The sequence below is a fragment of the Lepisma saccharinum genome, chromosome 1, assembly GCF_977018435.1.
Source record: "Lepisma saccharinum chromosome 1, izLepSacc3.1, whole genome shotgun sequence".
NCBI classification, from domain to species: domain Eukaryota; kingdom Metazoa; phylum Arthropoda; class Insecta; order Zygentoma; family Lepismatidae; genus Lepisma; species Lepisma saccharinum.
The window spans coordinates 44228069-44239996 of NC_139229.1; the positions used below are offsets into that span (position 1 = coordinate 44228069).

General features: G+C 38.5%; 1 protein-coding gene across 2 annotated transcripts in view; it reads right to left on the reverse strand.

Moving 5' to 3' along the window:
* Positions 1 to 9154, reverse strand: part of muskelin (muskelin 1) — a 103967-nt gene extending 94813 nt beyond the window's left edge. For both annotated transcript variants that reach the window (XR_014442399.1, XM_083131287.1), the window contains exon 1: positions 9049 to 9154. Coding sequence is in view for 1 of the 2 variants with exons in the window: in XM_083131287.1 (XP_082987413.1) it covers positions 9049 to 9134 (86 nt within the window). In the remaining variant the exon portion in view is untranslated. The remainder of the gene's footprint in view (positions 1 to 9048) is intronic.
* Positions 9155 to 11928: the final 2774 nt, after the last annotated feature.

Below are 11928 nucleotides of genomic sequence, written 5' to 3' on the forward strand. Positions count from 1 at the left end.
GACCTGATCACTATGTGACTCAACCAAGTATTGAACCACAGACCCTTGATTACAAGGTGATGATGCTAACGCTGCACCGTCAGGGAAACCCAGGCACTTCTTGTCCTTTGCAATAAAAAAAATTAAGGAAAAATAGAAAAAAAATTGTTGCCACAGATTAATGCACAATTGAATGATCTAAATTCTGATGTAACTCTTATTCATGTACGTCTACTGGTCAATTTTGAATTGAATCCAATGTCATTCATGGTTATTAATTGGGTCAAGCCATTTCAAATCAATCAATGGTCTGAACCTTGATATCTCAGAAATTGATGATTTTGATACAGTGGTAGTCACCCCAAAATTATCAAAAACTGTAAAATTTCTGACTTTTGGAGGCTCTTTGTGTTTGAGCCATTGACTTCCAAAAAAGCAAAAACCTCTTCAAAATTTGAAATCTTTAAACAGCTATAATTAAAAACAATCTGACCTAGAGAGCTCAAATTCACATCATTCTATTCTGTTTTAATGAGCTTTAGTTTGAAATGCAACATGACTGTAATTGTGTAACTTTTCAATGAAAAAAAAAAACCTCGAAAACACCCCTTCTGATTTTTTTTTTGAAACAAGTGATTCAATTGACTATTTGAGTGGAAAGTTTCATAATGGGACAGCAGTGGGATTCTATGGAAAATAATTTTCTTGTATTACAATGTGCGTGAATTTTTTTAATTTCTATGTTAAAACCACAACTATAAGCTAAGTGGTTCATGTTAAAGTCTTCATATTAATCAATTTTATAATTTTATACCTAATATTTATCACTTTTAATAATAATAATGTAACAGTATACGTTAGAGTGTTGCAGTGAGACAATTTTGCTTGAGTCCCACGTAGACCATAACGTGGTAGTGGATTGTGAAGTCAAAGACAGTAGTGAAATTGAAACTTAAGTGAACATAGTCATCATCTCGATGTTAAAATTTACTTTAGTCTATCATACCAATACACAGTGATACATGAAAATGCAATAATGACTGTGGGCTGAAACTACCAAGGCAGATATATTAAACTTATGTGTCTGCAATAACTGTTACATTGAAATGATATTCCATTGTAGGCCTATACAATCGAGCGTTGCAGCTTGAATGAGTACGAGTGAGTGAAAGTGGTCTCATGCTGTACTCTAGTAAATGAAAAAATATGTTATATAAAAAGCTCAACCTACATATCTATAATATTACAATTTCAGGGAGCTTTGAGAACAAAGCAACACGTGACATATATTGGTACTGTTTCCTCAATAAAGCAAATCTTCCATCTGTTGTTTGTGCATGCATTGTGAATGCTTGCTTATAGTCTGAAGGTGACAGTTTTGCCACTCGTCACTTGGGTCTGAGATCCACCTTACAAGTATTGGAAGAATAAAAGTGATTACTTAAATCATGCCTCACAATACAACAGAGATATGTGGTGTATTCCAGTGAGTTCTACATTAACCGAAAAAGAACATGTCTCAACAGGAATAGCTAGCTGAACTTCTTGATATTTACAGACACTAATCTATAATTCATTGCTCATTCCCCAGTTCCCCCCCACAAATGCATAGATTGTATTGTTGTTTCAATAAAATTTGTGGGGTAAATATTGCAATTTGTTGCAACCTTTGAATGTGTGCAGCAACCTGTGGGTTGAAAGTGAAGGAGTGGGGACGTAAAACATAAATCTTTTGTTGTTATTTCGGTAGCAGTCTCCACCTGAAGCATACGTAATCTCTAAAGCAGCTTATTTTTTACAAATAATAAGCACACATAGTTGTGTAGCAAGTTTGACTGCTCAGGGTGAGTTCACTTCATCTACATGTGATATACATAATATTTCCCCCTCCTGAATGATAAAAGCTCTCTGACCCCCTCCCCCTACATGCTTAAGTCCTTATCATTCATATGCATTATCAGGAGGTATTATGAATTCGTTTAGAACAATTTCTCTGTCCCATATATCTTTGGCAGAGAGCGGACATTTGACCGTTGCCTAGGAAACGGAGTAATAGTGGCAACTGCACAGAAAGTTCTCTCGTCTATTCTGGAGATCCATGTCAAGATTTTGTTCTTCTTCATATATGTTTACATGTACATTAACTAGGTTCCTTCTTCTTTGTATGTTTTTCAGTACTATTATGTAATTTGTAACAATTAGTACTTACAACTGTCAGAGTGTCACATTCTGTATGTACACTTCAAATATTAGTTTAATTTACCAAATTATAAGCACTTCCCTTATCATCTATAGTGGGACCACAAGCAAAGAAACCGCGACTCCTGTTCACCATACTCCCTCGAGGAGGGGAGGGGAAGAGTGGACCATGCTTCCTTATGGCCCGAACTGAACGGAAGAAGGAAAGCTGCACGGGGACTTTTCGTCAAAGGTTTTTCCCCTTGTGGTCGCTCTATAGTGAACCTTGTGAATATCATCCGATATATGGATAAGTCGGACACATTACTCACTTAGAAATGAATCTACTAACAGAGAAGGAGTGTTGCAATTGAAACTAAATACAAAAGCATGATTTTTTTTATTTGTAAGAGCCCTAAACTTGACCTGTCTAACCTAATAATGAAAGCATTTCTCGTTAAGTTGGAATGTAACAACATCACAGATCCGAAGCAGACAACCCCTGCGCTGTACGCACATGACTATCAAGAAGTTCCAATTCTAGAATCCTGCAGCAGTCTGTATTGTAACCAAGACCAGAGTAGACGGCTGCTCACAAAGAATCATATAGGAGTAACAGAAGGTCCGTGGCCGCATTTTACACCCTCGATTTCGAAAGGATTTTTTTTTTTTAAAATGAAGATTGTGTGTTTACAATTGTGAAAAACAAAATTCTGGAGCACGGAAACAAGTATTTACGACTGTACAGCCACTTAACCTTTTCAGTCCCAAGTGTCTCGATCGAGACGCTGTGTCAAGGTCGTAGTTTTTACGTTATAACGTTTCTATTTTTGGCTAGAATTTCGATTTTTTTTATTGTTCCTAACACATGTATTTAACAGAAATGTTTTTTTGCATTTTTTTGTCTTCATGAAAATGGAGGGGAAAGGGTGGAAAAAGTGACTTCTTTTTTGAGTCTCTTTTCAAGGTCAAATTTTTGCCAACAAAGGAAGACGGAAGCTTGTTTATCAGTATCCGATGTCAAAATGAAAGTTTTCCGTGAGGGCGCAAGCAGGGGGAGGGGGAAGACTGGTTGTTGAATCTGTGTTGTGTCCACAAGTTGCGACAGGGGCAGGCACGGTTGGCCCTATAGCGCACAGGATCAGTGAACCCCCAGTAATATACGATAATCACCTCGAGAATAAACAATGTCTTTACATTTTCACATTATTTCGCTAAAAATTCTACACAATAAGTCATGTATTTGTGTCCGTAATATGGCGAACTCTTTTGCTGAGAAGAAGAAACCGCGAATCGGTCGCCCTGATACAGACCTTAAGTTGAACCCCCATAGGACAGCTTGTGCCATTGTGAAAGCTTCGTGCTTCGAGGAGGGTATAGGACAAAATACATGGAACAGGATATTGCAGAACCTATGTCTCCACCCAACGGTCATGCGCAGTTCGTTCTCTCGCAGAAGCCGCGGGACAAGGCTCTGTTCTCGCTGCTTCCTAACTTCCAGTGTTGCTGTGTGGGGTTCAAGTTTGAAGCACACACGTTACATATTCAATCTTCTCTTGTATCATTTTTGCACCAAACTTCTTGGAATAAATGCAAGATTGTGGCAGAGATGGATGAGTGGAAACAAATAAACGCTGGAATTAGATGTGATGAATTAAAATAAAAGAGATACATTACCAAAATAGCTCGTGCATGCATTCAGAGGTTTTTCCTTAAAGGTGGAAACACTTCGGGTTCGCGAAAGAGAAAGAATGGCGCGAAGACGTGACTCGCTGTCGCTCGGTGTCAATCGTCTCAAGTTTGTTACTTTTTGAAGTGCTTGGATACTTGTTGAAAAGTATTAAGTGATGCTGGGAGTGAAGCGAGGGATGGACTTTACCTAGGTTATGTCACATGATGCAGTGTAGGCATTGCTGTCCGTGCAGGTAAGAAATGACATGTTGAAATGCACATAATTAACGTAAACAAACTTCCTTGTCCACTGAAAAAATGCGTGTGCTGGTCGACCAGCCCCAAATTTGAACAAAGCTGTCGCATATCAATGAAAGGGTCTCAGGTTCGATTTCTAGTATGCGCATGCCATTAGTTGCCATTTCCCTTTAATAAATATAGGACCAGTTCTGATTAGTCGGCATGGACGTCCGGAAGGGGAAAAGGGGGCCGCCCCCATGGAAATTGAATGTAAACCAAAAATTATATATTACACGCATATAATTTAATTTCAGTCACAGTAATTTTTGGTAATTATTATAAAAGCGTTGCAGTACCTTCAGACTGAAGGAGTGTTTTTTGCTCCTCCTGGGAAAAAAATATATTGCCCCTACTCGAGGACGTCCATGATATTCCAACAAAACTCAACTTTTTTCATAAAGGCACAATTTTTTGTAGTTTCAGCCCTAAATTTATTCGCACACCCCTCCTATAAAACCTTATACTCCCAGATACAAAAAATTCTGGACAAATCTTTTGAGCCCTCCACCCATCCTTTTGTTAGGCGAAGGAAGTCTATTTTGCGGAAACTGAATATATGTCACATGACTTCAGTGAACCCCCGGGTAAGTAATGCACGAGCCGCACCTGGACAGGGGTTACCCTGCATTGTCTAAAAATAGAATTTCAAGCAGCTGCAAGAATAGGCGCTCATTTTCCACTGCGTTCTAGCTTTTTGTCCGTGAATGTTGTGCGTAGGTGTCGTTTTGTGCCCAAGTGCGAATACAATTTTTGGGTGAAGTGACAATTTTTTAAAATAATTTTTGGGGGTTTTCTCCCTTCATATATACGCCAAATTTGCATAAATTTTGCATTTTGACTTTTTTTCAGGGGCAGGGGGAAACACTATTTTTTTAAGAAAAGTATTTTTGAGGGGATTTCCCCCTTTCCCCCTCAATATGTACGCCGAATGTGCATAAATTATATATCGTCTGAATCTGTGATTCATTCTGCATAGAACGGTATATCTTTCATATCTCTAGGGCATTTAGTTTCTGAGCTATAGTAATTTCAACGTACCGCTGCATTTTGAAGCTTGAATCAGTGGCGTGCAGACCATTCCTTTTGGGTGTACAACTCAAGTTACATTGGTCATACGACAATGATGCAAATATTTTTCTGTTTCTTACATGCCAGCGATAATTTCTATGTGCATTTTGAAATTTTCATACCCTTTTTTTCGAGGAGGCGGGGGCGAAACCCCATTTTTTTAAAAAAAAAAGTATTTTCAGGGGATTTCCCCCTCCATATATACGCCGAATGTGCATAAATTATATATCGTCTGAATCTGTGATTCATTCTGCGTACAACGGTATATCGTTCATATCTCCAGGGCAAATAGTCTCTGAGCTAAAGTCATTTCAAGGTACCGCTGCATTTTGAAGCTTGAATCAGTGGCGTGCCGACCATTCCTTTTGGGGGTACAACTCGTTACATTGGTCATATGATAATAATGCAAATATTTTTGTGTTCCTTACATGTCAGCGATCATTTCCATGTGCATGTCGACACTGTCATGTACTTTTTCCTTGGGGGGAGGGTGGGGGAAGCAAATTTTTTATCTCCGAAATTTTGGAATTTTGTGAGTTAGCCCCCTCCCCCCACATATACGCCGAATTTGCATAAATCATATAGTCTGAATCTCTGGTTCATTCCGCGTACAACGGTATATCACTGATCTCTCTAGGGCAATTAGTCTCCAATCTACACTCATTTAATTGAAACTCTGCATTTTGCTGAAAATCGGCTCGGGACAGAGAGGCTTACTTGTGAAAATGGCCTTGGGACTGAAAAGGTTAAAGTTGAGATGTAGCCGTTTGAAGTTGCAAGGTGGAAGTCTACTTGCGGCCATGTTAGTTTCGTTGCACAGGTACCGATGGATGTATGTATGTAAATGTCGGTTTTTCAAGACTATACTCCAAGAAATGTCATGAAAATTGCTGTCTAAATTTCCCGCTGATTCCAGGCTCCGCCCCTGGGGTAATTAACCTACCGCTTACGTGGCCCCTCCTCTCTCTACAGAGTCCCCGTGGATGGCATGTTAGAAACTGGCCGAGCCACCTGCCCCCAACACAATTTTCCGCACTGACACATGAAGGTTCCAAAAAATGAAGGCTAAAATTTAACCTCGGAAGGTAACTTACCCCTTTTTTTCCGAGGCCAAGCACTGAATTGCAGCTCGAAGTTGAATTTGGAAGTCCAAAAGAGAAGTAAGTCGTATGACAAAAGTATTTTGTCCTTTCCACAGAATACTACCCTCTCCTTCCGTTCCATCATATAAATAAGAAGTCTCAAATTATCCCATCCCACAAGTCATTCAGAAAATACAAACCTCCCCTTTAAGACCTGCAGTTGCCAAAAAGAAATGTGCATGATGTTCCACAAGATAACGTATTTACACACCCTGCCAATACATCACACAATTAACATATCGCAATCGCAAATTATCCCATTGCACAAGTCAATCATAAGATGAAAAAGAAAATTTGCAGACGTGCGCCTGTGACATGAATCCATGATGGACCTAAAAAACCCTATTGACGTTACATACGTAAGGAATGATAATATTAAGAAAACGTAATTTTTTTGGAACACGTAGATCTAAAAAACTACCTTCTACACTATTTTGAAACACCCTTCACCACGGAACTTAGTTCGGAATTGGTCCAGAAGTATCTCAGATTGCTTTGAAATTACGCAATTTCGGCCTCGTAATCAAGAATCTGCAGTTAAAAATTGGTGGTCACTTCCAAAAATTGCAAAATTACGTGCACATATTAACGCTGATTGTCGATACACTATTATGGTAGCCATGTTTGATGATGTGAACAAGTGAAGTTCGCTATTCATTATGGATTTGCATTTGCGAAAGTGGCATCTTGCATAAGGTGGAAAAAATGTTTGCCCCACAAACCATTCACGGTAAGGTAAGGTTAGGTTAGGCAAGCATAGTAAAAATTCAGGGTCGTCATAAACATAGTTTTGAAATGCTAATCATTGCAAAGGTACTACTTTACTATATGTGAGACACCTATCAATGATTTATTTCGCAGTTTTTTACATTCCTAACGTACTATTCTGCATTGCGAAACATTTATTTAGGTGGAATAATGAATTTCTAATGAAAATAATGCCTATTTCTTACATTTACGAGTACTTACTGTTCTTACTTATTTCCATACACAATATGGCGATAGCTTACCCGTTGATCGCACGTTGTGTCAGTGTTTTGTCGATTTGGAGTGTGCATGCAGTGTTTCAAGCTTGTACACCGAAAAATACCTAAAGTTCAATTTTTGACATAAAGAGTAATTATTAAACCATTGAAGTTAGCCCAAAAATTAATGACAGCCCCACGAACCTTCATGGGGACGAGGTATGCCTACTAGGTTAGGTTAGGCCTGTTAGGTTAGGTTCCATTAGCACTCCTTTCGTTCAATTTAGCATATACGGATAACATCGGTTTTTCTCGATTAAAGGAAATACATGGAATTCTTTAAATTTTAACTTTCCACATCCTGCATTCCACTTGTTTCTTTAAGATTCCGAGTTGAATTACAAATTCCACGGCATCTTCCACACCCGGTAACAACTTCACAATGCATCCTCGACACGCCATCTTATAGTGAAAACACAGCGTGGGTTGAAACACTGACTACAGTGCTTACGTATGTAACACACAGAACATTGTAGTCTCGTGCAGAAAGCAAAAGGGGTCAGCAGCAATAGCACGTCGGAAAGAGATTTTCTTAGAAAACCACATGCATTCGCATTAAAATGGATCAAAACTACATTCCCAAACATCAACAACACTACAGAAAATGATTTGCGGGTAACACTTTACTATACTGGAGACGGATTTCTTCAAATTTACAGGAGAAAGTACTTACAGTACACAATACGCTCTCGTATTGTCAGTATATGCTAAATTGAACGAAAGGAGTGCTAATGGAACCTAACCTAACAGGCCTAACCTAACCTAGTAGGCATACCTCGTCCCCGTGATGGTTCGTGGGGCTGTCCGTGGATGGTTTGTGGGAAATAAGGAACAACAGTAAGTACTTGTTAATGTAAGAAATATACATTATTTTCGTTAGAAATTCATTATTTCACCTAAAGAAATGTTCCGTACCGATTTGCGTAAGTACATTCAGGTGTAAATTTGAAGAAATCTGTCTCACGTAAAGTGTTACCATTGCAAAAAAATAGTTGTTTTCTTCATAAATCAAGGGTGTTTACTTCGTTCACGGACCCACGTATTTAGTCTTATTTTGCAATTTCTAGACGCGAGAGCCAAATTTCAACTGCAGATTCGTGATTAGGAGGCCAAAATTAGTGAGTATGCCGAATTTCAAACAAATTGGAGATACTTCCGGTATTGTAAATTCGCTCCTCGGAATTAAACAATGAGTTTTGGTTGGAAGAGCATAATGAATTACGTACAAGGACCTCCAATCTTTATTATTGATATTTTGGCTAGATCAGTGTATTGGCTAAAATGACTCCATATTGATACATACTATGTTCTAAGATATATCATGTTACATAATTACAGCAATAGATATATTTTTGTCTTGTTCACATATAATTAGCTCACATCGTAGTAAACTGGTACATTGGTGCCGGTTATGTGAGATAGCGTTAGTTTAAGAAACAGAAAGAATGCGATGTACATGTTTTTAAACAATAACCTTTCACGACTGCTTAGAATTTCCTGCTGAAAAATAGCAGTATCTCCTCTTAAAGTCAATTTAATCAACTGTAAAGTGAAGTAAGTGCAAATGATATCTGCGTTTTACTCCTTAACATTATTTAAATCACTGCAAAAATACGATTTGCTGTCAACAATTTCTTTAAACCAATATCAAATCTATGCTCTTCTTTTGTTGTCTATTCACTTACTCTGGAATGTACGTAGACGAATAACTCGAACATTTGTGTACATAATAAGTAAGTTTCTTCGTCTGCTCGCGTCGAATAGCCGCCATGTTTTCAGTTCACACGGCTCATCACCAGATAGCGCAACGCTCTGTGTATTTATTTTTCTCAGAATAGACAGTAGACAAGTGAAACACGCTTGCACACCTTCATTTTGGGGTCTCTTTTATTGCACAACATGATTCCAACCTAGTGTTATGACGTCAGACATATCAATATTACGTTATTAAGTTTGTTTCTCTTGGCATGAATACACTGCAAGTGTATTATTAATGCCAATAGAACTAAACCTAACATAACAACTTAGGCATTTAGCCTAACAATGAAAGATTTTCTAGAAGATGTCATAAGGCATAACGCTTTGTGCGATAAGGGAGACCTTTCTTTTTGAAGTCTGTATGGGCGTTATTCACCAGATGTTTATATTTCTGTGCTTCCTTGGCGGTGGCGGGGACTGCACTTCCGGTTTTGAAAATAATAACATTGAATTCAATGGTGTAAAGGCAGTTTCTTGGAAAATATGTAAAACGTTTTAAATCCTTTCATTTTACAGATAATGACACAAACATGAGATGTGCAAGATACCTCGGCAATATATATTTGTTTTTGTTCTCGAGAAACACGCCTTCAAACACCGCTGAAATTCACCTCCTACGTCACGGATTTGAAAACGTCCTCTCCACAGACACGGGTCCTCTGACGTCATTACTTAGAAATTTGTGCAGGCAGGGCTTCTGCTAGTCCCGTAACTTTCATTGCAAACATCTGTGCTCCATTTCTTGGAGATGAATTATGCGCTAGCAGTATAGCAGTATTTACTATAATTCAGCCACTCGGCAGAGGGTTTTCCCATTAGGGTGACAAAGCAAAACATGTAACAGTCAATGGCTGAACACGTGAACAGCCTTGTTCATTGCGAATACATAGGTTGGTTTTGACTGGCAAGAACTTAATGTTATAGGAATGTCTTTTCTGGAATTACAATTATTTTCGTCATAATATTTTCTTTGCAAATTTTAAGACAATTCGTTTAGAACACTGGTTTACACGCCAATTTCTACAATATAAGAGGTGATACGGTATAAAAAGGTACGGGGAGTTTTAAAATTTCCTGCAGTAAATGACAGATTTCTTCAGTTAATATATATATTGCAAATTTTTGTATTTAGCCTACTTTTACGTCGCTTTTCCGTCACTTTGTTTAACCGCAACGATGAGAACGCATGGTTAATTTAATATGTATCTTCTCTAACATCACATTTCTTCCCACTTTTGACTAATCGCTACAATGAAGATGAATGACTACAAGCAGTATTCGATGTCGGAGTGAAGGAGAACACCTCCCCCCCCCACACACACTACCACCACCACCACCAACAACAAGCACAATCTAAGTATCACCCAACTTGCCACGATACGAGACGAACTTTATCTTCTGTCCCATTTCATTTCGAAAACATTCACTTGTCCCATCTCCTTTTATGAGACGAGACGGAAAATGTCTCGTCTCGTGAGCAACACTAATATTAATGCGAGTTGTAACGTGAAGGGTAGTTTTCTTGTTGATACGTTCTATGTACGTAGCTATTTGTTCCACGTAACATGTCTAGTAAACAGGGACGGCGCCAGAAATTTTCGACTGGGTGGGCAGAAGCGCCATATTGTTAGATTAAGGTGGGCAGTATAAATATAAGACCATATATACTACGTATATATGTGTATGTAAGACGTAATGTATCCCCCTCTCTCTTACACTCCCGATTCTCCTCTTACTTCTTTTCCCTTTCCTTATCCTGTTTTCCTCTTTATTATTTTCTAATCTATCCTCCCATCTTGTTCCATTTCCTTTCGCTTTGTCTCTCATGGACACAATTATTTCAAGGAAGGGTGTAGCATGTGCAGCCATACATTCTAACCACATTATTTCATGCATGTTAATACAGTGAAATAAATGCGAATTAGGTTTAAGCTTGTGTTGCAAATACAAGGCACATACTTGATTTTATGTATTCGGCTACAGTGATAGATTGATTTGATTGGCTGATTGATTTGCTTTATTTTACTTCGCTTTTTGTTCCACTTTTGGCTAATTTGCGAAGATGGGGATGAGTGATGACATGATGAAATTGATGAATGGACACTCACTCACAAACATCCAGCCCAGGCCGGGATTCGAACCCAGGACCCCTGGCGTCGTAGTGCGATGTGCTAACAACTCCGCCACGGGAGCCGGAGCGACAGTAATAGAAAGTGCGATGGTAGAGAATCGTGAAGTTTCTCGTAATTGAAGACATGTTCCTGAACATAGTATTTTCATTGTATGAGTTTTTGACTGGAAGAGTTTTCTTACTCCTTTGGGGATCACTTTTCTTAGCGTACAAGGTTTGCACAACTGACAAATCTATCTGAATGTTTGTAGTAGCGGCGATTTGGTGCCAACATTTAAAGGGCAAGGACAATATACTTTTTCTTGGTAGAAAAGGCTTAGCATAAAGAGGCCATAGGGCGGGGGAAAAAGTGGCAAAATGTGGTGGGGGAACTGCATCCCCCACTTCCCGCTCCTCCTAATCGCCGCCACTGCATGTTTGGATTAAAATGAACGTCTTATTAGGAATGTTTTAAAACACACACGGAAAACCAATTCTTTGTTCATTTTCCATGAAGTATTCCTAGGCTAATGAAAGGCTATTTTGACAAAATATCACTCACAAGTAATAAACAAGTAAGATTGAAAAATCTGTTCAGAATTGAAGAGATTATTAGCTAAGTTGCTATTCGTTTTCTGAACTCTCATGTTACTAATGCGGGAGAAGCAACACACGTATGGTTACATTAACATATTTT